Genomic DNA, 27937 nt, shown 5'->3' with positions numbered 1-27937 from the left:
TCTTGCCCACAGTAGTAGATATAATGGTCATCTGAGTTAAATTCACTCATTCCAGTCCATTTTAGTTCTCTAATTCCTAAAATGTCGACATTCATGCTTGCCATCTCCTGTTTGATCACTTCCAATTTACCTTGATTCATGGACCTAACATTCCAGGTTCCTATGCATTATTGCTGTTTACAGCATCTGACTTTACTTCCGTCAGCAGTCACATCCGCAACTGGGTGTTGTTTTTGCTTTGGCTCCGTCTCTTCATTCTTTCTGCAGTTATTTCTCCACTGATCTCCAGTAGCATATTGGGCATCTACTGACCTGGGGAGTTCCTCTGTCAGTGTCCTACCTTGATGCCTTTTCCTGCTGTTCATGGGGTTCTCAGGGCAGGAATAGTGAAGTGGTTTGCATTCCCTCCTTGAGTGCACCACATTTTGTCAGACCTCTCCACCATGGCCCGACCATCTTGGGTGACACCTCACAGCAGCTCTCAGTTTCATTGAGTTAGATGAGGTTGTGGTTCATGTGATCAGATTGGTTAGTTTTCTGTGTGATTGTGGCTTTCAATCTGTTTGCCCTCTGATGGAGAAGGATAAGAGGCTTATGGAAGCTTCCTGATGGAAGAGACTGACTGAGGGGGAAACTGGGTCTTGTTCTGATGGGCGGGGCCGTGCTCAGTAAATCTTTAATCCAACTTTCTGTTGATGGGTGGAGCTGTGTTCCCTCTCTGTTATTTACCTGTTATTTTCCTTATCTTATCCTAAGTTAGATCAATGATCTAATTCTAAAAGTATACAGAGATGTCATAATTGTCCTACAACCAATATTACAGTGTGGAAAGTGTGTAAACCATGTAGATTCATATCTATCAAGTCATTTTGGGGAAAGTCTTGCAAATACTGTCTCCCTCATGGTACAAAATGAGAACTCTGTCTTGCTGAAAATAAGACCACAAATGTGTAATATTTTATGGATATATAATTAATGCAGCTCATTATGTTCTTCATTACCTATAGTTTGTTCATAAAACTCACAAGCCATTAAGTTCTGGGCACATACACCTGACACTCAAAAATAAAATGTGTTAATATTTATTTTAATGATTTTTAAAAGATCTTTGTGTATGTTCATTGTTTGCTTCAGTCATATTAATTTATACATCTGGAATTTTAAAATTCTTTCAAAATTGTAATCATACTTTCTTGATTTCTTTGTTTGTAAATACTTCCACAGGATAATTCCTAATGGAAGAAAGTAACTTTCTTTCTGCACTCAATCCAAGATATGTTTTTACCAGTTATTAATCCAACTTTTAATGAGCATATAGTGTTCATCAAACATTGTTTTGGATACTGGGGATTTATAACCTCCCTCCTCTTGGATTGTACTGTCAAATTATTCTTTGGTGGTTTGAAAAATAATAATAATGGAGATGTTGTTTACATCATGGCATTTGGCCTATTGTCAGATTGGGAAAGTATATAAATATGTGTGTTTATTAATAGGAACATTTATTGAAAACATATATCAGGGAAAAGATAATAAAATATATGAAAGATTAATGTACACTTTAATGGATACATGAACTTTGAAAAGACTGTCCAAATTGAAAATTTGGAAAATTATATTATTTTTTCCATTGAATTCTTGATAGTTATAACATGAAAGAGAAAATGTCATTTTTAGATAATTATATTAACATATTCACTTAATAATGGACCTCAACTCATTTAAGTTTTGTCTGTCCAATACATATAATTTAATCTGATTTTTTAAATTTATTTTTTGATTGAAGGATAACAGCTTTACAGAATTTTGTTGTTTTCTATGAAACATCAACATGAATCAGTCGTAGGTGTACATATGTCCCCTCCCTCTTGAGCCTCCCTCCCATCTCCCTCCCCATCCCACACCTCTAGGTTGATACAGAGCCCCTATTCGAGTTCCCTGAGACATTCAGCAAATTCCCATTGGATATCCATTTTACATATGGCAATTTAAGTTTCCGTGTTTCTCTCTCCATACATCAAGACTAAAGAAAAATCTACATTTGCTCCTTATTTGTTGATTTGTTATATATACAAGAATTTATGCAGATTATACCTATTTATCCATTGAGTAGAGACACCAAATTTTAATAGCTTTTAGTCTTTAAAATGCTGTTTTCTAATTTAGGGAATGCTTAAGTGAATACATTTTATGTAGCTCCTTTCTAGACATATGAATGTCTTCAAATATATAAAAGATATTTCTCATCAAGTGCAGAGAAAAATCAAAGATAGTTTTAACATATAATTTAAACTTTCAGTGGTATTTCTGGGTTTTCAATTAGCTTAGACTGTGAGCATGAAATGAGGAATTTAAGATGATTATGTTTCCCCAATTATCTAAAATAATCTCTTGAGTAAAACAACCTATCCTAGCCTGCAAATATAATTTTGCTTGATCAACTTTTGTCTGTGTTGGCATTCATTATCATAATATGCCTTTACTGGTCAATTACATCTTTTTCCAACTATTTATAAATATGTCACTTGCAGAATGAGCTTTGTTTCCCATCTGTTTAAAACTGCAGGCTGTTATCAGAGTGTTGATATCCATCTCTGCATTTAAAAAACAAATGACCTACCAAGTCTACCTGTCTCCACTCACTCAGTTTAGTTTGGGGCAGACATCAGGGATTCATGGGTATGTGTGCTTCAAAAGGTACGTTTTTGTGCAGGAAAATTGTGTGACACTTTCTTCAAAACAAATAAAAGTTCAAAGCCACTCAGGTGCCTGGGAAGTGCCGAGGTAACTCTCCAGTTCCTTTTAAATTGGCTCCCTTCAAGCTGCATGGACTGTGGAGCTTCAAAGGAAAAGGATGTCTGTTATTCCTCCCTTCAGGCTGCTCAGATTCTCACTTTTTATGTAACTGGCCTGTTTTACAGGACAAACTTGAAAGAAAGTCAGAAGCTGATGAGCTCAGCATGAGCCACCTGGGCCCTGAGGAAGTTAAAAATGACACCTCAAGTTGATCTCTTAGCGCTCCTGGCCCCACACACACCCTGCCATCCTCTCTAAAGATAGCAGTTGGGAAAGACATCTGTCTGAGAAAGAAGGCAGTTTTAAGCATAAAAATAAGACTATTAAGTTCTAGAAGATAAGGCTATGAAATCAATATTATGGAGGATATTTAACTCATTGATATGTTTAAAATATATTCGGTAAGAAGTCAATGAACTGTCAACCTTTGTTATCAGCGAGTATGGCCATCATCATAATTATTTTTGGCTAAACCTGAGGATAAATTGCTGTTATCACATTTGATCACATAACTGAGTCTTCATGCTTCAAAACACTTTCTGAAGTAATGAAAAAAATATAATCTATAAAAATGATAGCATTGTCCTTCCATAATGGTATAGAACCAATCCCATTCTCAATATCAAGCTCAAAATAAGTTATGTAATTTTTAGAATTAAAAAAATCTATTTTGCTAGCACTTAGTTAGAACTGTATCTAGTTAGTGGCATTTAATATCCATGGTATCCATCTAGTATATATTGTTTCTTGTTTTGCATTAAGTAAAAGTAGCTGGATCACTGTGACATTCAAATACTAGTATAAGAGAAATATCCTTTAAAGTATATTAAAAGTCAGCCATGGATATATTTTAGAAAAGCTAAAAATTAATATTAAACCACAGTGCCATTCAATTTATTGATTCCTTAATAAATGCCTTAATCTGTGATACATATCACCTGCATACATAGAATTAATGATAAATAAGAAATTACTACAATCCTAGATGTGCTTATGCCTTGTTGATAAGAAAATACCCATATTGGTTTGAAATCTAAAGAATCCTACAAATTTCATTTATTAAAAGTATATGCATTAACACACAAACACAACTTATGTAAAAAAGCATTTTGTATATGTTCTAGGAAGTCAAAAAAAGAATTGTTATCAAATGTTTGCTGTTTTATTTTTTAAAAAAACATTCCAAATTTGTATTTGCAGATAGAACTGGGAATAATTTCCCAATTTTTAAGAAAGAAATTAAGAGGAATCAACTTAGTTTACAGTCTCTTGCAATTTTAACAAAAGCATTAGCATTTAAATTTTGCATAATGTCCCTTCTTGTAAATCCAAATATAGGACAATCCAAATTGTTTTATTAATAGCCAAATGTAATCAAGAGAAACAATGGGTTTTTAATAAATGAAACACAGATTAAAATCATGTTTAATTGGCTTTTCTCTCTGAGTAGATTAAATGACATTAAGACTTTGCATTTAATACTTCAATGTAAGTAGCTGATATTTTAAATCACTTTTCCCTTTGTGTATATACCATGCCAGTAAAATCATATAGAAGGTAAAGTGTATTTTAAAAGCAAAACATTGGCAAATGTGCCTTTAAAAAAATCTATGAATTATAACATAAGACTTTATTATTTGGACTTGCATTCCAGGTGAAATTTACCCCAAGATGTATCACATCTGTTTCTTTCTTGTGACATACATGGCACCACTATGTCTTATGGTGTTGGCCTATCTACAAATATTTCGTAAACTTTGGTGCAGACAAGTAAGTAATTTCAAATACTTTTCTTGTGTTTTCTTTACAATGTCCTTGAAAACAAAATTGAGTGAATTGAACCAATATAATGTGTTTAGCAAAGGATTGTGTGTTCTTCTAATAATGTTTTCCACTAAATAATGAAGACCTAGTCATGAAAATGGGCTTCCCTGGTGACTCAGATGGTAAAGAATCTGCCTGCAACGCAGGAGACCCAGGTTCAATCCCGGGTTGGGAAGATTCCCCTGTAGAATGGGATGGCTACACATCCAATATTCTTGCCTGGTCTAGGCATTTTAAGGGTGATACTTAGGAAATGTTATTTTATGAACTGCCTTAATGGCTAAATTTTAAACCACTGTGATTAATTGACTTGATTCTTGTCTAGGACTATTATACATTTTACTTTTTATGAGAAATAAATAAAAATTCCTTTAAAATTTACTGAGACTGCAAGCAAATATTTATATAATGCATTTTTATTATGTGAGTAAATCTCCAACTTCAAAGATTTTATTTTGTTTGGAAGAATCAGGCAGAATTGAGAATTTTAGAAATTGTTTATAATGCTGATTTGAGAGTACTTTGTTATATAATTTTGCTCTGTATTCATTCACTCAGTTTATTCATTCATCAAATGTTTGCATTTCTTTCACATACATGTCTGATAAAAGTTCCAGTCTGCGGCACTGATGAATTCATAGTCTAGAAGAAGGAAATAGTTGCAGGATAAAAATCGCCTTGATAAATATAAGCCACAGATCAGAGGAAAGCTTAGTGGAGGTGAATCTAATTCTGACCAGGTAACATTTAAGCTGAATTTTGATGAATTGAAAGAAATCAAGGAACATGTAGTGGTTCATAAAGAGACAGACAATGGATATAACTCAGCTTCTTATACTTGCAAATTGTTTCTTAAAATGCCACATTTCTCAGAAATGTATCTGTCTCTTTTCCTAAAGTTATTGCCAGTATTTTGAGTTTGTGGAAAGCTATGTTCTTAGTCTGTTGGCTTTGACATATTTTATCCAACTGAAAGAATTTACTGGGCCACTTTCCTCATTAAAAGAATTTCATAAAACTTTTATTTGGGGGTGAATATGAGTCTTAATTTGGATCTTCTTCATCCTTTATTATTCAAAGCAATTTTCACAATCATCTTTTATCCTTTGCATGGGAGCAACAGTTGCATTTTTCAACCCTGTATGTCTCCAAATGTTTTCTTTTCTTCAATTTTTTAAGTCAATTCTTTTCTGACCTCATAAATGCACTCTGTTCCCCAATCTTTGCAATTAAAATAACAAATGTGTATCACTATAAGTAACCAATGGTGATTTTCCAGATCCTAGAGATAGTTTCCTCAACACTCTCCACCTGGCCATGAAGTCAACTGCAAATATTTTAGTGTGGTTTTTTTTTTTCCTCTTGTACCCCATCTTCTGGTAAGTATTCTCATACTCTTCCATTTTTGCTCAGTTATTCTGCTGTGAAAAAGCCCAAGGTACAGTGGTTTGCAACAGCTTATTTCGTTCATGTTCTGCATCAGTGGTGAGGATGACTGTGGCTGTGCTCCCCTGGTCCTCCCAGCTCAGAACTTCATCCAAAGGAGCAGCACTCCCCGGAGTGTGCCATTTTGGGATCCAGGGAAACAGCAAGAGAGCTGGAAAAAACATGCAAATTCTTTGAAAATGTTTGCTTTGAACTGGCATATGCTAAGTCTCCTCACTTTTCATTGGCTCAGACAAGTCATGTGGTTATGCTTGAACAAATGGAGTTCTCCTTGCAAGCTGGGGAAGTGAATGAACAGAGCTGATATAACACAGAAATTAAAAACACAGACTGAAGGTCCAGACTGAATCAGTTTAAATCCTAACACTTCAGTTTAGCACATGCATGAATTCTGTCAATTACTTAAATTTCTATGCCAAGTGGGATGCATAGCATTCAGCTCATAGAGTCCATACTCTTAGATGGATCAATTCAAGTGCCTCATGCATTAAAAGTGCTTGTTAAAAAATATATCTTCATAGTATATGCTGTTATTTGGCCTTTCACTCACTCTGCTTATATTTCTAAAATAACAAGCATGTTTTGAATTGATTTTTGTTACTGCTTTCTTAGACCTTTTCCATAGTCCTTTTAAGTAACATGATAATGATTTTTTGTCTGTTCTAATCTACTAAGACAGAGAGTATACAGACTAGTCTTCATCTTGTAGCCCTACGACTAGAACCTGCTTAGCACATTCCAGTTGCTCAATACTTTATAAGAAAAAAGTTAGTGGAAGAATGAGAGAAAGTGCTGGGAAAGTTTTGATAGATGAGCAAAGAGGGGAATCCAGTGTTCAATCACTGAGAACGAAGTTCACAGAAAAATTAGAAAACACATTGGCGAGCATGTAGGCATAAAAATATTGTAGATTTAGGTTGACATTTTAATGAGAAATATTCCCAGTGTTAAGTGCATCCCTACTTCCATATTTTTACTTGTTAGTATACATTAAATATAATAGATGCTTATATTTGTTTATTTATTTACAGAATGACACAACTTCCAAATTTCCTCTATGTACATGAATCTGTTTTGCTCATCATCTTCCCAACACTTAACATGTTAGCTTACACCAAAAAAAGTATTCAAAAAGTGCTTGTTAAATAATTATATAACTGCCAAATCCCAACCAGTTTACATCTTCATTATAGTTCTCCATTTCTCAAACTCTAAAGTAAGTTCAAAACTACATTGAAGATTTAGAAAAAGTCTTTTTTCTGTGTGTGTGTGTGATGAATTGTCCTGATTAGTACAAGCCACATGATCCAGAAGATTTGCAATAAAATGCTTGGGCTGTGAAACTAAAAACATTTACAAACAGATTGCAGTGAAAACAACGAGTTCATCTGAGCTCATTTTAGCAATGATGATAAAGTAAATTAACCTCAAGTGGTGATTGTGTAGAATTCTTCTTGAACAACTCTCAAATTCCAACTGTGAATGTCTATAAACAGAATTCCAAGGCATTACGTGTGCCATAGGTCACATCAAGTGAGCCATCAAACAGAGGTCCTGTCCTATTTGCTCAAAATTATAGAAATGCATGGAATCTGTTACACTCTTTGAAATTTCTAAGCGTAAGTTTATTAGGGAACAAAGTGTTTGTCCTTGTTTGACTTTCTCAAGGATTTTAAACCTCATCAAAGCAAGGTGACTATAAGCAAGGTGAAAAGACAGCCCTCAGATTGGGAGAAAATAATAGCAAACAAAGCAACAGACAAAGGATTAATCTCAAAAATATACAAGCAACTCCTGCAGCTCAATTCCAGAAAAATAAATGACCCAATCAGAATTCATTTGAATCAGTTCTAATGAGATGGATGAAACTGGAGTCTATTATACAGAGTGAGGTAAGCCAGAAAGATAAAGACCAATACAGTATACTAACACTTATATATGGAATTTAGAAAGACGGTAATGATAACCCTATATGCAAAACAGAAAAAGAGACACAGATGTACAGAACAGACTTTTGGACTCTGTGGGAGAAGGCGAGGGTGGGATGTTTCAAGAGAACAACATCGAAACATGTATATTATCTATAGTGAAAGAGATCACCAGCCCAGGTTGGATACATCAGACAAGTGCTCGGGGCCTGGTGCACTGGGAACACCCAGAAGGACCGGGTAGAGAGGGAGGTGGGAGGGGGGATCGGGATGGGGAAAACATGTAAATCCATGGCTGATTTATTTAAGTATTAAAAAATTTAAAAAAATAAACCTCATTAAAAGAACTATCCAATGATTTACTCTAAACAAAGCTTAAATATTCTGTTTGAAAATGTGACTCAGAGAATTCAGTCAGTTTAGAAATTCTACAGACTCTAGAGCTCCTCTTTCTAAGACACACTAAATCTTCACTCTTGTGCATCTGACAACATTTTTTTCAGTTCTAGCTCTTATATAACTCAACACTTCAATCTTATCATGTGAACTCATGCCAGTTCATCCCACACATATTTATTGACAACCTACCTTGTATCTGGGACTGTGTGAGAAGCTAGGGATAAACTGCACTGATACTTGAGTCTGGAACTGAATTTCCATGGGCCTTCCCTGATGGCGAAGTGGGTAAAGAATCTGGGCGACACAGCAGGTGTGAGTTTGATCCCTGGATTGGGAAGAACCCCTGGAAAAGGGAATGGCAACCCACTCCAGGAAATTTGCTTGGGAAATCCCATGGAGAGAGGAACCTTGCTGGCTCCTCCATGGGTTTGGAAAGAGTCAGACATGACTAAGCAGCTAGCTCAAGGACTGAAATTTTGAAGGACTTACTCATTCCATTTCTTATCACATTCTCTTCTGCTACCCTTTATTCTCCAATATTCTTCAAAAAGAACTTAAAATAATTAATATTAGATGGTAATGAGTCAGTCTAGTATAAGGAAATAAACAGCAAATTGTAATTACGGAGGCAGAATCAAATGCCAGTAACTTAAGTGCACACAGAGATAAAAATAATTATGCATGTAAATATAGAAGGGAGTATAAATGTGTTTTGTTTGAAATTATTTTCTTCTCCTATTTGACCTGAGATAACATTGTAAAGCAATAATTATAAAACTGAATCTTCAGCTTATCATGCGTGAAGAAGTAATTCAAATGGAGGAGGGGATGAAGCTATATAGGAACAAAGATTTTGCATACTATTGAAATTAACTTGACATTAATCCAAACAGATTGTTTAAGTTGTTAACTGTAGTCTTCAGGGCAACCACTAAAAAATAACTCAAAAAGAAAATAGTGCAAGAAGCAACAGAATAAAAATTGTAGTAGAAAATATCTGTTTAACAGAAAATAAAGAAGTAATAGAGGAATAAAATAGACCCTATATACATATTCATACATATATATGGAAAATGGAAACAAAAAGCAAAATGATAGATGTAAATGATCCCTTCTCAATAGTTACATTAAATATAAATGAATGAAGCAATTTAGACATTGGCAGAATAGACAAATGAGATGATTCAGCTGTATGCTGTCTACAAAAGACACAAATAGATTAAAAGCAAAATAATGAATAAAGAGGTACTATACAAACATAGTACCAGGTGACATCAGTGGTTAAAAAAAAAACCTGCCTGCCAAGGCAGGAGACACAAGGGAGGTGGGTGAGATCCTTGGATGGGGACGATCCCCTGGAGCAGGACATGGCGACCCATCCCAGTGTTCTTGCCTGAAGAATCTCATGGACAGAGCAGCCTGGTAGGCTACAGTCCATGGGGTCACAAGAGTCAGACATAACTGAAGTGACTTAGCATGCAATGCAAACTGTAACCAAAGGAAAGTTGAAGTAGCCACACTAATATTAGATAAACGAAGCTTAATAAAAATTGTTACTACAAATAAAGAAGGATATTTCATAATGATAAATCATTCAATTAAGAAATTCTAAACTTCTTTGCATTTAACAACTGAAGCCCACAATGCATGAAGCAAGAGCTAGCAGAATTAGGGACATAAATAGACAATTCAATAATAATAATAGAAAACTTCAACACTCATATTTCAGTCATGGATAGAAAAACTAGGCAGAAAATTAACAATGGCATAGAAGACCTGAACAAAACTATCAATCAACGAGACCTAACATATCCACAGGATACTTCTTCAAAAGTACAGAATACACATTCAAGTGCACACTGAACAGTCTCCAGGCTAGATCATATGATAGGCTATAAAGCAAGCTTTGACATACTTTATGTGATTGAAATAGTAAAAAAGCACATTGTCCTACTTTAGTGAGACAAAGAAAATGGTTATGATCCTGACCATAAAACTCAGCATGTGCATTTAAATACTAAAAGAAAAGAGCCAAGGTAAAATAAATAAATAAATAAATAAGCTGTCATAAAGGAGTCATCAAGTTAAGATTGCTATTATTTTGAATAGATTTATTACATTAAAGGTATAGCTCAATTGGGAGAAATTGATTATTAACAATATTAAACCTTCTGATCTGTGAACATGGAACAGTTCTCCATTTATTTAGGTCTTTAATAACCCTTAGAAACGTTCATAATTTTATCTACACATATTTTGTTCACATTTTGCTAAATGTACTTCTAGAATACATATTCTGCTATGGAAACTTGTGTTATTTTTAAACTTCAAATCATTTGTCACTAGTATATAGAAATACAGTGAATTTTGTTTACTGATTTAGGGTCCCGCATATTGCTAAATTCATTTTAGTTCTAGTGGCATTCTTGTAAATCCTTTAAGACTTTCTTTGCAAGCAATGATGTGTTCTCAATAGAATCAATTTATATATCTTAGATTATCAATTTGAATTGTCGTCTTAAACTGGCTAGGATCTCCAGTACAATGTTGAGTAGATGTAAGAGAAACATTTGTTGGCTTGTTCCCAGTCTTGGAGGAAATTGTTCATCTTTAGCACTAAGTTAGATGATAGCCCAAAGACTTTTCATAGATTCCCTGTGTCAAGTTGAGAAAGATTCTACTACCAGTTTACATCAAAGTTGTTGAATTTTCAAACATTTTTCCTTTCTTTAGTGAGATATTCATAGTTTTTTCTATAAATATGATAAATTACATTGATTGATTTTTTACATGTTAAACCCATACTGCATTACCAGAATAAATTTGATTGCTTTTTTGAGTCAAATCTATTATATTTTTATATATTGTTGGATTTGGTTTAACAACATATATTTTGGGGAATTTTTCCTCTCTTTTATGTGAAATATTTGGTCAGTGGTTTTCTTTGTTCTCACAGTATTGATTATCAGGGTAACTGGCCTCATTAAAATTCATTAAAATATTATCTTTTCTTTGAATTTCAGAAAGAGTCTAAATAAGATAGAAATTATTCTTTATGATTTGATTGAATATTAAATCAATGAGGCTATCTGAGCTTGGAGATTTTGTTTGTTGATTTGTTTTGTTGTAACAGGGTTTGTAAAGACAAACAGGTGTCAGTTTAATTATCTTTTCTTTCATTGTATTTATTCATTTCCTGTTTGTTCACAATATTCTTTTATGCCCTTTTTAATGTTTGCTTGCCGGGGTCCAGCCTTGGCAGGATCCGGGGGGTACCCTCAGGATGATCGGTGTCGACGAGAGAAGACACGTGAGACCAGCCTTGATAGGGCCAAGTCTGCGAGGGAGAGAGAAAGAAAGAAAGAGAGAGAGAGAGACCAGGCCGGGGGTGCAGAGAGTCTGCCAAATCTTTATTTTTTACCGTAGCTTTTATTCTAAATTAGTACATTTTTAAGGGGAAGATAGTTTAATCAGCTTATCCTTCAGAAACCAGGGTGTTTCCTGCAACTTCTTTGTGAGAGTCTTGTACATTATCTTCTGGCCTTGGGGCATATTGACATTTTATGACCTAGGTGAATGCAAAGCTGTTTTCCGCAATCTATTCTTTAATGAACACAAAGGTCAGTCCTTTTGCGGAAGTTATCAGTTAAATTTATCTAAAAGGTTTACCACACAAAGACTCTGCAGCTCCAGTGAGGCAGCCCCTGTTTAGCATTCCTGGTTAAAATTAACAATTCTAAGCTCTTATTTTTCTAAATCTTTAACTATAACTGTTTTTAGAATAATATTTTATGTTCTCTAATAGGGCTTCCTCACCCCCGAAGGGCTCTGCACCTATTAGGGCCTTTTGTGTGATCAGATTCTTTATGCTGTTTATGATTAAGGTGTTGTGAGCAGTCATGTGCATTAGTACGCATTTGCCAAGCAGGCTAGAATGTCAGCAAAGGGGCCTAAATTGAAACACTCCTTTCATCCTGGATAATCTTATAAGATACCACTGTCCGGGGGACATATTGATTAAAGTTCTAAGTTGATTCTGTTTGGAGAGAGCTCAGGGAAGGCCGTCTACCCATGTCACAGAAATTAGGGAGTAGTCTAATATAGCGAGCATCAGAAAGACAGAGATCATCTTTAAGGTGAGCGCTGGGGCAGCTTTTCGAAATCCCTGAAGTCCTGATCTGCCTTGCTTGTCAGGTCTTCTCCTCATGACCTTGTCATGGGTGGGATCTCGTGTGCTGGCTCCCGGCATTTGCTTATCCTGGCCACAAAGACTTCTTTAGACAGGACAGGTTTCAATGGTCATCATTTACATGATAGTTCCATTTCCTAACTGTGTTAATACCTGTTCCAGGATGTATTTTCACATCAAAGGTGATTATGAAGTTTAATTGTAATAGCAGAATGAAAGCAGTGTGTGTGTGGGTTTGTGTATGTGCTGTGTGTACTGTGTGTGTATAATGTTATGTATTGTGTTTGTATGGTATGTGTGTTTGCTTTCCACAATCAGCGATTGCTTAGCCCTTGCTGAGATGGCAAAGAAAAGACCTTTCCCTGTGGACAAATGGCCGGAGTCTCTCAAAAGCCCTTTTGTATGACTACTATTGCTTTTATGTCACCAAAAATTAAAGCGTGAGCTCAGTCATGTCTGACGTTTTGCGACCCCACAGACTAGTTCACCAGGTTCCTCTATCCGCGGGTTAGGTTGCCATTTCCTTCTCTAGGGGATCTTCCTGACCCGGGGATCAAATCTCCATCAACTGCATTGGAGGCGTATTCTTTTACTACTGAGCCACCTGGAAAGCCCCTTTATATAACTAAGCATGTATGAAAAAAAATTGTTAACTTTCATATCAGATTGTGTTGAAGTTTGTAGATGGAAATAGTACATCACAATGGGAAAAAATGAACTTTCCAATAAGACACACCTGTATGCATATTCTGGCTTGTCATTTATTAAAGATATAGACTGGATATTTTATTTAATCTTTCTCAAAAATGCTTGATAATCTGTAAAATGGGTATACAGTAACTTTTTTTAAAGAAAGCATTAATAATTAGTCAAGATTTTGCATCATTCCATGGGCTCAGTTAATATCAACAATTTCTATTGTTACTGTACTGATTTTCTCTTGACATAGACAAATTATCAGTGGGGACTACTGTATGTCTTATACAATGTGTGCAGGATTAGCATCTTCTATCTGTATTTAGATCATCATCTAAGAGAGGACATCATTATCACTTTTTTTTATGGTTGCAGGAACCATAGTCATGCTCACTGTGGCAGTTTCTCTTTATGGCAACTTTTTCTGATAGTTGCAGAAGTCTTCAGATGCAAGATATTGATTCTTTTTCCTCAGGGGAGCACTGAATAATAGATTGCTTCAGTTTAAATGCTCTTAGAGATTGTTTAGGAAAGAGTTCAAGACAATTTAGCAGACATTAATAGGGTTACTCATGCTAGAGGTCTTCTGGGAATTTCCAACATCCATTGCAATTTCTCAATTATTTTTAAAAATGACTGCTTATAAAAAGACTCATAGAGGAGGAAGGATTCTCAGTCAATAGAAAAGAAGATTGAGTGGGGCCACCTTGATGTGAAAGGTCAACCTACATAGCAGAACATAGAGACTCCAAAGATAAATCATTTGTCAAATGTTTTTCAATTTAAAGGCAGGTTTTCCTTATTTTCATTTGCTCCTTTTTGAGAGGGAATAGTTATGTTCAAAAGAAGCATCACATCAATTCATCTCTGTGGAAATCAAAGTAAAGTGAAATTCTGTTCTCAAATTAATGTTTATCTAACAGACTTGGATCTTGTGATGGATAAAGCAATAGAATCCATCCAACACCATTGTGAGAGATCGTAGGGACACGCTGCTCTGTTCTGACTTTCGGTGCAGAGATAAAAGCAACAGCTGAATAATCTTAATAGAACTAGGCTGTTCTTATGGTGTGCTTGTTGGCACATTTTCCTCTTAAAAAATTACACATGCTGAATTTTATTGTTTTGCTCACTAAACCCTATCAATCTTCATGAGCTTATAATTAAGACAATATTATACTTGGAGGGACTCCCTGCTGTTATCAAACAACTTTGAAAAGAAATGGAAAAGTACAAGTTGTGTAACTGTTGTTACAAATTCCAGCTATTTGAAATGATCATGGAAGACCACGAGGGATTTTCAAGGCTTTTATGTGAATTTTAAAGGGTCAGGCCACAGTTGACTTCCAGAAATTTTATAAGAAAAAATAATCAGCAACAGAGAACATTTTATTTTGTTTTTATTCCTTTTATTTAAAGGTTTTTTTAATTTTTATTTTTTAATTAATTAATTTATTATTTTACTTTAGAATATTGTATTGGTTTTGCCACACATTACCTTAAACCCGAGAAGCAGAAAACCTAACAAAAGTCCAAACTCTCTGTCTGCCAGCAGGTGGCAGTATTGATGCATGAAAAGCCATGCAGGTTACTTTGACATCACCTGCTTAGGTTTTCAGTCTGTTTCAACTCCAGGTATCTGAGCTGAATCAGAATTCCTAATAGGTGCTCTGCTTCCCCAGTTTTCATCTCTCTCTCTTTTAAATCAAGAAGTTTTTCTTAAAGAGTAGTTATAAAGTCACAGAAAATTTGAGTGGAAGTTACAGTTTTCCTATCTCTGCTCTCCCTCCATTCATGAGCAGTCCCCCATTATCAACATCCTCCGGCAGCGTGATACATTTGTTAAAACTGATGAACCTGCATCTGCTCATCATAGTCACAGTTTACTTTATGATTCACTTTTGATGTACATTCTATGTGTTTGGATGGTATATTCAGATACAAAGCATAATGTGTGATGAAATGTATCCATCATGCAGAGTATATTCCCTGCCCTGAAATCCTCTGTGCTATGCTAATTCATCCATCTCCCGTTACCCCTGGCAACCACTGATCATTCTACTCTCCATATGTTCACCTTTTTCAGGATATCATATATTTGGAACCCTACAACAGGTAACCTTCTTAGATTGGTTCCTTTCATTTAGTAGTATGCATTTAAGGTCCCTCTCTATTTTTTTCACGGCTTGATAACTCATTTCTCTTTAGTACTGAATATTATTCCTTTGTGGGGACAACTTCTCTATTTATAAAGAGATATGCTTTCCATTTTCAGCTCTCTTTAGACTTTGACAAAACTGTGATGTTGTAACTTTTTTTTTTTCCACCCAGACTCCTACTTGGCACTCGACGGTTTTACTCCAGAACACACTCCACGCAGCAAACCTCCCAGACCGCAGGTGTCTGGGAACACTGTCCTTAACTATGTCTTCCAATTACCCCTCCGAAGTGGAACTTTCCTAACTCAGATAGCAATAAAGGATTTGCACTCCTTTCAGATTCCTGGAACCTCTTCTGTCGTTCAGAGAAAATGGAAGGCCCTGCAGCCTCTTTCCCAGCCTCGGGGGCCCGGACAGCAGACCAAATCCAGGATTAGCGCGGTGGCCGCTGAAGTAAAGCAGATCCGAGCCAGACGGAAAACAGCCCGGATGTTGATGGTCGTGCTCCTGGTGTTTGCAATTTGCTATCTCCCAATTAGCATCCTCAATGTGCTAAAGAGGTAAAGCTCACGTATTATTTGAAAATGAAGAGATCTGCCATTTCTCTTGGTTCTTAATTAAGGGCTTTTTTTCTTTTTTTTTTTTAAGCCAGAGAAAAATTCTAAGCTGTCTGCCAAGATAGCTTGTCTGGCCAGATAACTCAATGTGTTGTTGTTACCAGCAGGTAAGAACACACAGCTTTTTAGAGTGCTGGGACTTTAAATGCTCTTATCCATGCTAATTCCCTATTGAATGACAGACAGAAAACAGATGTTCCCGTGACCTCTTCAAGTTAATTGCTGAATCTCAGATGCAGAAAAAATTCTAATGCAAAAAACTCATTTACAGCTTGGAGCTCTTTTTTGATCAGAACAAATGGGTTTTCCAACTTTGTTTTCAAAGACATAGGGAATGGTGACAGAATTTTATCTAAAGGACAAAAAGAGATAAGAATTGTGTTAGTGTTCTAATTAAAAGTGCATTTATTAGAGCATGCGCGCGCACACACACACACAAGTGGAATCACAGCACATACTGTGTTTTGAATGCTTAAACAGAAAGAAAGAAAATCCATTTTTCTGAAGTAAGTAAATCAAGTTTAGGGTGAATAGGTGAATAGTGTTAATACCCAAAATCAACACAAAGCTTTTCAGTGAGAGAAGTTATGTCCCTGTAACCCCGCAGGTACACTTTTAAGTTAAAACAGTTGGCCAACATGATCGGCTGATACAGGGCAGTGGTACCCAGAAACCTTCAACCATCTTTATTGGAAATTATCTTAATAGTTGCATAGAGGCTGGTCCCAAGGTAATACTGGTTCTGTTTATCAGAGGACTCTAACTAAAACTAGGATTGCACCTCTCATTTTCCCCTGATTCAGAGTCTATATCCTATTTCTCACAGCTGGGGACTCTGGAGAGAGGCAGCTTTGGCTGGAATCACACAGTCTGAAGCTGGTATAACCAGCTGCAAAGATTTATCATTCTCTTTGGGGCTTTGTCTTTGATTGCTTAATGACTTTTTTTCTTTGCATTTTTTAAGAATAAATTTTATTGAAGTAATGTTGATTGACAAAGCTGCGTTAGTTTCAGCCGCACAACGAAGTGGTTCAGTTATACATGTATATATTCGGAATGACTTCATCAATGGTAGAAAGAGAACATGGACTTTTCAGCAATGTTGATTAGTACAGGCAGAGCCTTAAAGGTATAAAATCTGTGGCAGCTTTGGTCCTTGAGATATACACCAGCTCACAAGAAAAGGGAAGCTTCTTTGCCCTCCACATATATATGTGTGTGTGTGTATATATATTTTTTTTTAATTCCCTCCTTAATTTTCCTGCCCACAGAAATCATGTACAAATGTATTCTAGTCTGATGTAAAATGATGTTGTCTGTTCCTAAGAACCTATAAACATACTGGATAGGTTTTCTCTTTTGTTTTGTACTTTTATTTTAGTCTGTCTAAACTCAGTGAAAATTGGATTTACTGCTCTCTCAAAGACACACTTGGATTTCCTGCATCTCAGCCCTAGTACCTTCCCTTTAGCTAGTTCCAAATACCTACTTGTCCATAATATTTCTATTCTTCTGACTTACAGACCTTACTTTCCAAGGAAAATAAATGGCTTTCTAAGGAGATAACCCATGTTAAATTTAAAATAGTTTCCATTTTTTGAGTCTTCTGGTCTTTGTCACAAAATAAAAATTTCAAAATAACCTTTAAAGTTGTTTTTCTCTTTACCACACACATTTTCTTCAAATACTTGTCTCTGTTTGCCCTCTGATTTTATACTTTTGTTTTCTTTCTCTTACAAATAAAATCCTTAATTCTTTTCTTTGGAAGTCAGTTTGTCTGCTTAGTCAAAACCAACATCTTTAAAGCAAGTCTGGTTTGTATATTATTTCAAAGATATATTGTGATAGAGGGTCATAATATATTCATTCCATTTATCCACATTGTTTCACTATACATTACATTATGTAAGACTAGAGTACTCCATAGAACATCGCTTTATTCCGACAATGTATTTCTATCGTGTGCACAAAATCCACAATCAATGATGAAACCTCTATCAAGAAATACATTATAATCTTCAGCCTACCAATTTACCAAGTAATTACAAGTTGCCTGCTGTTGACTAGTGAATAGAATTTGATAGCTGAGATATTTCAAAGTATAGAAGAAATCTTAAAAATGACCTTTAAGGACATAGTAATAAACTATTTGTAAGAGTTTAAAATAATGAATAAAAATATTAAAACTTAAAAATTTTAAGAAATTGCCAGAATTTTGCTGACTGAAAACTAGTTCTCCTCTGCATATTAAAAAAAAAAAAAAAAAATACCAGAAGCCCAATTTCAGCAAGGTGGTAAGACTGAGTTGAAGAAATGTAATACTCTGATCAATGCACAAGGGAAAGTAGGAAGTAGTACATATAGACAGCAACTTAGGAGTGTGAAGTATACACATTGCCATATTTAAAAGAGATAACCAACAAGGACCCGCTGTATAGTACAGGGAACTCTGCTCAATATTCTTGGGAAAAGCATCTCAGAAAGAAGAAACAGGTATATGTACAAGTGAGTCACGTTGTTGTACTCCTAAAGTGAGCACACTGTTAATCTTAAATTCCAGTTTAAACTAAAGATTAAATCAAATGAAATGGAATATTAACAAACACTGCTCCATTGCGTTTAGAAGCGGCAGGAAAGAAGGGAGATAGATATATACCCAACCTTTGCATTCTTATAGCACTCATTCTTTACAAGGGATAAAGCCCCTCCTCCTCTGACCTGAGCTGGCTCTTGATTTCTGACAACACTGACTGTGCCTTTAGGTGACCTGCAGGGACCGACGTCCTTCTGGCCCCACCGTGGTTTCCCTGAAGCTGGAAGAGGTCCATCCTGCGGGGCAGCGCTAGAGTCCGGTCGCTGCGACCTGGGCCTTTGGTGACCCTTGAATTTGCTTATTTAAAGGGACTTTCCAGAATCCCACTGATGTCCTGCTACCGTTTCTTTCCCTACAGAGTGTTTGGGATGTTCGCCCACACGGAAGACAGGGAAACTGTGTACGCCTGGTTTACATTTTCACACTGGCTCGTATATGCCAACAGTGCTGCGAACCCAATCATTTATAATTTTCTCAGTGGTGAGTCTTCGCCTGTTACTTCTCTACAAACTACAGCCCAGGGCAAGGGATGGATGACCAGAAGGTGTCAACACTCTTGAACTGTAGGAAGAGCTTAGTTGCAATATAATGAGAATTTTTTTCACTGATCTGACTGGTCTTTAGCTTTTTTCCCTTACGAGAAGGAATACTTATTACTTAACAATCAGAGAAAATTGTAACTTTTTCCATTAAATTTAGAAGAAAAGTTGAAATAGGAGAGTGAAATTGTGAGAACTGGATAATAATCTTGCTTGTCATATATTAAACTTATGATTTACAAAGATGTGAAATCATTTTATCCAAAAACAAAACAGCCTTGCTTATATCATTTCCTTTGCCAATATTTATAGCCTAATTGAGATGGAGTTGGAACCTTTGTATTTGTAGGTATTTCTCTGTATTTACATTTCTCTTGTGGGTAATTAATATCTCTTGGGCTTATCTCAAGATTTCTCACTGACCCAAAAAATTATATTCCTCCTAAATAACACTGAACTAAACAGACCACATGCACATTTCTCTGCAACTGATTCCACCCATCTCTGTTTATGGAATAAATATAATTATAAAAGTCATTTAACTAAATACTTTTTTTTTTTCATTTATTTTTATTAGTTGGAGGCTAATTACTTTACAATATTGTAGTGGGTTTTGTCATACATTGACATGAATCAGCCATGGATTTACATGTATTCCCCATCCCGATCCCCCCTCCCTAAATACTTTTTAATGGTATAGTCACTTTTAAAAATTGTATTTGTTTGTTTATTTGGCCTCACCATGTGACATACAGGATCTTAGGGGCCTGACCAGGGATTGAACCCATGCCCCCTGCATTGAGAGCCACCAGCAAGGTCCCCCTCAAAAGACAGTCAGTTAGGCTTTTTTTAAATAAATTTTTTCAGTCGTGGCATGTACCCTGTATATGGCTGTCCAGAGGCACAGTGGTAAAGGGTCTGCCTGCCAATGCAGGAAATGTGGGTTTGATCCCTGGGTCGGGGGATTCCCCAGAATCCCCAGAAGGGAATGGCACCCCGCTCCAGCTCCAGTATTCTTGCGTGAGAAATTTCATGGACAGAGGAGCGTGGAGGGTACAGTCCATGGGGTCACAAAGAGTCAGATACCACAGAGCAATGGAGCACGCATGTGCCTTCTATACCTCTGCTTTATTTCATCTTTGAGTGAATCAGATGGTGTATATGTGAAGGGTGTTTTGTATTCATTTCACCCTTTTCGAGCCTCCCTCTGCTCACTCAACCCCAGTCTCCAAAATAAAGACTAATTCAGACTGGGATACCCAGAGCCTGCTGCTCACGTGCTGTCTGAAAGGAGGAGGGGCGTGTAGAGCCAGGACTTAAAAGGAATTCCTGGGCTTAGGAGTGCCTAAAGCCCTGAGCTTGCATTAAGAAGGGGAAGTCTACTAGAGCATAAGAGAGAGGTGTCTGAGGTAGAAGCCAGCGAACCAAGTCAAAGTGCCACGATGGGGTCAAGAGTGACGCCAGAAGGCCACTGGGCACTGATTGTAATCACTCAACAACCCAGGTGGGTAATCGAAGCTCAGAGACAAGAAATGGTGATTTCCAATGCTGTCATTTACACTTAGAGACTTAAAAGGTCACTGTTTCATGGTTATCCTTCTTCAGTGTGGCATCAATAATTGAAAGATAGGGAAAAGCTTCTAGGGGTTTTTATTTTTCATTCATTTTTTTTTGGTGTTGTTCTGCCTTATGCAGATTATAGGACTTCCCCGGTGGCTCAGAAGGTAAAGCGTCTGCCTACATTGCAGGAAACCTGGGTTCCGTCCCTGGGTTGGGAAGATCCATTGGAGAAGGAAATGGCAACCCACTCCAGTATTCTTGCCTGGAAAATCCCATGGACAGAGGAGCCTGGCAGGCTACAGTCCATGGGGTCGCGAAGAGTCAGACACGACTGAGCGACTTCACTTCACTTTCTTTCACACAGATCACAAAAAGAAACTTTCTAGATAGTTTAAGTTACTTTTCTAGACATTTTGTTGAACTGATTGTGTCAGTAGAACAATTTCTTCACAGTACAATACAAGAGTGATTTCTGCAAACTTTTGGCCATGTACAGCATAGATTTCATCAGTTTTGGAATTATTAAATATCTCTGGGCACCCTTCTGCTGGTGCTCAATCTTGTGAAAAATAACCCACATTCACAAATATATGTAGTGTGCCTATTAAAAACATTAAACAAACTTCAAACATTGAGCATATAAAACAGTCTATTTTATGGAAATGTCTCATCACTTCAACAATGTACTAAGCATTCATTCTTTATTATGACTAATATTCCATTGAGTATATGTATATTTGCAGCAACATGAATGGACCTAGAAATTATACTAAGTCAGACAGAGAAAGACAAATATCATCATATCAATTACATGTGGAACCTTAAAAAGATATACAAATGAATATATTTCCAAAAAGTAATAGACCCATAGACATAGAAAACAGTTATGGTTACCAAAGGGAAAAGTGAGGGGAGGTGGGAGGGATAAATTAGAAGTTTGGGATGAAAATATACACACTACTACATATAAACATATATATGTGTGTATGTATGTATATGTATATATATATAAATGTATATATTTAAATATTTAATATAGTTATATTTATATATTATAATATATTGTATATAATAATGAAATATTATATATGTGTATATATTTATATATATATATAAATAACAAGATCTTCCCTTGTGGCTCAGACAGTAAAGAATCTGCCTACATTGCAGGAGACCCAGTTTTAATCCCTGGGTTGGGAAGATCCCCTGGAGAAGCGCAAGGCTACCCACTCCAGAATTCTTGCCTGGAGAATTCCATGGACAGAGGAGCCTGGTGGGCTACAGTTCACGGGATCGCAAAGAATCAGACATGAGTGGGCAACTAACACTCTCACTTTCAAACATAAAAACAAACAACAAGGACCTACTTATAGCACAGGGAACTATACTCAGTCATTTTCTAACAACATATAAGGGAATCTGAAAATTGTAACTGAATGCCTGTGCTGTACATGATATTGTAAATCAAAGATACTTCAATTTAAAAATACATGATTTTTTAACAAAGATTGCACAAAGCTTCCGATAAAGAAATTCCCTTTTTCTATCTTTCCCTCACCATTATAAAATGTTGCAGCCCCATGTAGATTTGGCTCCAGGAAGTCACTCATTTGTACCCTATCCGAGATTGGTTAAAACATACTGACTGCAAAATTCTTTTCTCCTTTCATTCTCCGCGGTCACCCAGGAAAGTTTCGAGAGGAATTTAAAGCCGCCTTTTCTTGCTGTTGCCTTGGGGCTCATCACCGCCAGGAGGACCGGCTGGCCAGGGGCCGGACGAGCACCGAAAGCCGCAAGTCCCTGACCACGCAGGTCAGCAACTTTGATAACGTGTCCAAACTCTCCGAGCAGGTGGTGCTTACGAGCATCAGCCCGCTGCCGGCGGCCAACGGCGCCGGGCCCCTCCAGAGCTGGTAGAGGCTGACGGCCAGGAGGAGGATGGCCGGGGACCACTCTTCTTTTTTTAAACCTCTGTACACAGAAACTTTGTTATGCTACTGATCTGAAGCCAGAACTACTGTGTGGACCGCTCCCCGCTTTTCTTTTTTTAAGGGAAAATGATCACTTGCTCTTTGGAAATAAAGTCAGTTTCAAATCATTTCTCAACTTCTGATTGAAATATGTTAGAAGTCGAACCTTTCACTGGATTTATTTTCAGGCTGTTTCACTTTTAACTTCATGTACTAGGATTATTGTCAATTAAATGTGTGAAGATTTCCAACGCTAATTGTTATTTGAATCTACCTTCAAATTGGTGGGTAAAAGTTTCCCAAACTTATCCTTTGATTTTCTTTTGGTTGCTAAAAGAAGTAGCAGTTACTAGCTTTGGATTAGCAAGAGATATGTTAGTTGACTTTATAGCTTTAAAAAATTGCTAAAGAGAAGTGTCATTATGATGTGATATCTGAGAGTATATTTATATACAAATAGCATACTATATTAGATAACTCAAAATCTATATTTCAATACTAAATATGTAGGTTATTCAACTTTATTTTCCATTAATTGTATAACTCAGTTACACAGTTTTCTTGGGTTTGTAATCTTACCATGCCTAGTATTTCTCATTTTAATGAATAGCCAGGAAGGCTCTGTATTCATACAAAAATTTTGGAGTACTATAAATTTGCAATTTCCATCTCTAAGGAAAGATTTTAACATTGAAGAATAAGATACAACATAATCACATTCTTCTAACCAGTAAAAATGAGATAATTGGTCTTACTAGAAGAAGTTAAGAATGCAATTCACAAAGAAAAGTAGTAGTATATACCAAATCACTCTGGGTCCCATATTGGACAGGTTAATGTCATGGAGAGTTGATGGTAATTATTTGTATTTATTTACATTTTATAAACATTTATCAGGTCTTCTCCAGTGGCTCAGCGGTTAAAAAAAAAAAAAATCCAGCTGAAATGAAGGAGCTGCAGGAAATGTGGGTTCAATCCCTGGTTTGGGCAGATCCCCTGGAGAAGGATTTGGCAACTCACTCCAGTAATCTTGCTGGAGAATCCCATGGACAGAGGAGCCTGGTGGGCTACAGTCCATAGGGTCACAGAGTTGGACCCAACTACAGCAACTTAGCATGCATGCATACAAACATTTATCAAACACCTCCCAGAAGGTACCTACTGTGCTAGGATGGATATGATCAGGCCTTTGAGAGAGCTCCAGTCCACTGTGGGGAACTTGTTGGTAGAGGATGCAGGGAGATGATTCAGACTCAGAGTAGGAAGTAACCAGTGATGGCAGTCCTCACCCTGACATGGGCAAGAAGGTTGCAATTTCTTGTTTCTGTTTAATTAGTGACTCTTGATGTCAGTGAATTCTATCCATACCTGTGGCTGAGAGCCAGGTAGCTAGGAGAACGCAGGGTTTTGCTCTTAATTCACACACAAAGGAACAGGAGTGTAGTATATTTTGCACAAATGGAAGATCTGGGGTTCAAAGCACTGGATATTTTCAATTTGCTTCTCTGCAAAATTATTCTGATTCAAATAGTCACTTTAAAATTAAATCAAAAGTAAAAGAGATGTTCGTGGATAGTTGCTCTTCTTACAGTATAGTAGCAGGCATTCTTATTTTATTAAAACAAAAATTAAGGAGAATATTTAAGAAAGATTTTCATAGACCTTAAAAATTATGTTGTTTTTTTGTTACTTTTTTTCAACTCATCACTTTCAGAGAGAATATAACCAAATTATCCACAAATGGTTTTCATGTCTTAGATTTGGGATTACTGTGTGCTTTTTATTACTCAAAGCAAAAACTACCCTTGAACAAAGTTTATTGGGATTATATTGCTAGTTATCAGAATGATATCAATGAAAGCAAATTTTGTAATTCTCCTCTCTCCTCTTTGTATATCTGAGAACTTTTTTCTTATTTATGCTGTGTGAAAAGAGAATTGTGATTTTCATATTGAGATGGAAACTAGCACTTTAGTTTGAAGATAATGCCAAATAATATTGATAATATGCCTTAATAGCTAAGTAGTATCTCAGAGTAAGAGCTAAATGTTCAGATCTTAACATATCTAGTTAATTGTCATTTAAGAAGAGAGACGGCAAGAAAGCAAGACCCAGAGCTCAAGAGACAGAGAGGCTCAGAGAGGTGCGTTGTGTAATGGTATGAAGGATGGACTCAAAAGTCAGAATTCCTTTGCTCTAAGTCAGTGATTCTCAAAATGTGTTTCCTGAACCATCATTGTCAGCACCACCTGAGAACTCATTAGCTGTGCAAATTTTCACCCTGTCCCAGCTCAGAAACTTTGAGTGTGGTCCTCAGGAATCTATATGCTCACAAGCCCCACAGGTGGTTTCTGCTCCAGACGCTAGCATCTAGCACCTGTACACTAACCCATGTGAAATAAAGTATTTTACTCCCCAGGTATCTACAATAGGGACCATCATCATCACCACTGTCAACCTGATTGGAGGTCAGAAAGAAGAGGCGAGTACCAGTGTTGAAAACCACTCAGCATCATCTCAGTCAGAGAGATAATGGGTCATGAAATACTTGCCCCTGTGTGACCAGAGCAGTGTGGAGAGAAGACAGGTTCTAAGGCCCTGTGTGCTTTATGGCTACCTGGATGATCTGAGTTTCTAACTAAAACTTTCAAATCTCCAGTTTTATTTACCCTTACAAAAGCCTAAATTTCTTGAAGCAGACATTTTCCAAGAATGAGCATTGCCTGAAAGGAAAGAACAAATAAACACACACCAGTCCTTATAAGAAACGGTGGGAAAGGGCTATCAGCCCATGCATACTTCTGCCAACTAGTTGATGCAGGAATCCTCCTAAGAGGTCTGGATTTAGTACTGACTTTAATAGAACAAAGGGGAAAGAAACAGGCGTTCCCCAAACCTGCCAATCTTATGGAAAAAAGGGTCAACTACTTACCCCATTATGTGCTATTAATAAGACAAATGAGATTTCTGAAAGGAGTATGTTGGGACTATTTGATGCTGCACATAGAATATGTATCTCTCTTGCTTTGGCATATTTCAAAGATTGAATTTAAAATGTCATTAATGTTACTGAAATTTTGTTATCAATAAGAATGATAATAGTTTTACCTCATATAGGATCCATTTGAACTTTATCATTTCTGAATTTCTACAAGCTTATGACAATAATGATATTCAAATTCATTCATTGTTGGCAAAAAGATGACTTTCAGTTTTTGAAGATGGCTTCTAAATTCTCCAAGGCTGGGCACATTACCTGGGTATTAAATAACTGTTATAAATCATGGATAAATTAATTACAAAAGTGTTAGGCACAATAATATTAAACTTCACTCCCAGTGTAAATTGTTTTCATGAAGTTAAAGAAAAATATGCTTATAAGATGTAATCTGAATGCATAAAAACTTGAATGACAACATCAGAATGACAAATTTCAGAGATAACTTTGGACACAAATTGTGAGGAGAGCTATTTCTATTTTAATACTAGTGCAATAGTAGATGTGTTTGCACTTGATATAAATAATAATAATCAATTGCATTTCAAAAAATCTGGGCAGCCATTAACATTTAGAAATTTTTGCAATTCCAGTTAATTTGACGACAGAAGACTTCTACTACCTACAAGTTATAAGTCAAAAAAGAAAAAAAATTCTATTGGTTTATGTGCATTAGCTTTCAAATGGCATGGAGCAAAATTATAGATTTCTTTTCAGAGACAATATATGTAAACACAGAAAATGTCAATTTAAGTCTACTCTATTACATTATGTACATAGTAAATGAAATGCAAAGGCATGCACTTATCTCCCCAAATTCAAGGGGGTCTGTTTTCTAGAGAACTATTGCAACTAAAGAGGGAGTGAATTACTCTGTCCACTTTGCCACGTATTTCTATAATCTCAAAATTTCTTTGTAAGTTTTGGAGTTATAATGCTTTTTAATTTTTTCATGAAATGTATTTCTATAATTGTTGTATGCCACATATGTAACATCATGTCACTTGCTTAACAGTTATTTTATACATTTAAAGTTCTTTATGCCTGACATCGTGTCTTCATGAAGAAATTTCTTATCCAATCTGACGTGATTGTGTACCAACTACCATAAATGATGCTGCTTAGGTAGTTTTTAAGTGAAAACCATACCAAGAATTCTATAATCACATTCACACCATCCTCTCCATTGTATGAAAGATATTGTTGTTGTTCATTAGATAAGTTGGATATTCACTCATAACTACTGTCAAATCTCTGCAGTTAAGGATTGAATTAAGCCCTCTGGTGCAGTACTTAATGACCCAAATATGTTTCCCAATAAGTTTATATAATCAGAGATAATCATGATATAAAAGCTTTTTAATACTGTTTTTAAGAGCAGGTACTATAATAAAGATGGTCAGAATTAAGATAGAAATATTTCATAAAAATTATGTAAAACTGCATATATAGAGTATTAAATTTTGGAGTTTTATCTGAGTTAAGAGATTAAATCTTTTTTTGACTTAGAGGAAATGATGACCTTGTGATTTTCAATTCGTTCTTAGACTAGTACATTTGGCATTTACATAAACAAGCAATTTTTCTCTTGGTCACTGTATCTAAAACTTTTAAGGCTATTTTAAGTTCACCGATAAATTTTAAAATGAGTATTTCCTGCTTTCCATTCTGATAAATGACAGAATCAACTGTCAAGTATTTTAATTTAAAAATTCATTTTTGTTCAGCACTGTTGATTCTAACTTTGATCAAAATGATGCCAAGGTAACTAGGGAAGGTCATTGCTTGGCTCCTTCTAGAGAAAGGAGATTTGAAGGTGGGGCAGTTTCTAAACATAAAGTGAAATTCAGGGTGGAATCCCAGGAGAGACCGACTGTTGCAGTGGTGAGGGTTTCTGCTTTGAGTGATCCACCAGGACAGACTAGGGGATTGGCCAGACCTCCCCCCGGAACCGGAAGAGAGCTCATCCAGCTTCACTTTCTCACTTTCATTGGGGCCAGTGGCCAGGAATGGAAGTCACAGAGAATAGTTCTCAAAGCTCTTCTTGGACCTTGCCCTTCTATACGACCATTTCCCTCTCCAGCTGCTGTCCAGCCCCCAGGCCTACCCCCAACCTAGCAGGGAAGACACACACACACACACACACACACACACACACACACACACACACACACACACACACCACCCCACGCCCGCTGCCTGCCTTGCTCTGCAGAGTCCCTG

General features: G+C 36.3%; 1 protein-coding gene across 1 annotated transcript in view; it reads left to right on the top strand.

Moving 5' to 3' along the window:
- The window catches only part of HCRTR2 (hypocretin receptor 2), a 137017-nt gene extending 111869 nt beyond the window's left edge, over positions 1–25148 (top strand). Inside the window, exons 4-8 of the mRNA XM_065913128.1 lie at positions 4451–4566; positions 15777–15997; positions 19006–19127; positions 22434–22659; positions 25136–25148. Coding sequence (XP_065769200.1) covers positions 4451–4566; positions 15777–15997; positions 19006–19127; positions 22434–22659; positions 25136–25148 — 698 coding nt within the window. The remainder of the gene's footprint in view (positions 1–4450; positions 4567–15776; positions 15998–19005; positions 19128–22433; positions 22660–25135) is intronic.
- The last annotated feature ends 2789 nt before the right edge of the window (positions 25149–27937 follow it).

The sequence above is a fragment of the Muntiacus reevesi genome, chromosome 20 (genome assembly GCF_963930625.1).
Source record: "Muntiacus reevesi chromosome 20, mMunRee1.1, whole genome shotgun sequence".
NCBI classification, from domain to species: Eukaryota; Metazoa; Chordata; class Mammalia; order Artiodactyla; family Cervidae; genus Muntiacus; species Muntiacus reevesi.
The sequence above is the reverse complement of the archived record's forward strand: the minus strand, read 5'-3'. Positions and strand labels throughout refer to the sequence as shown.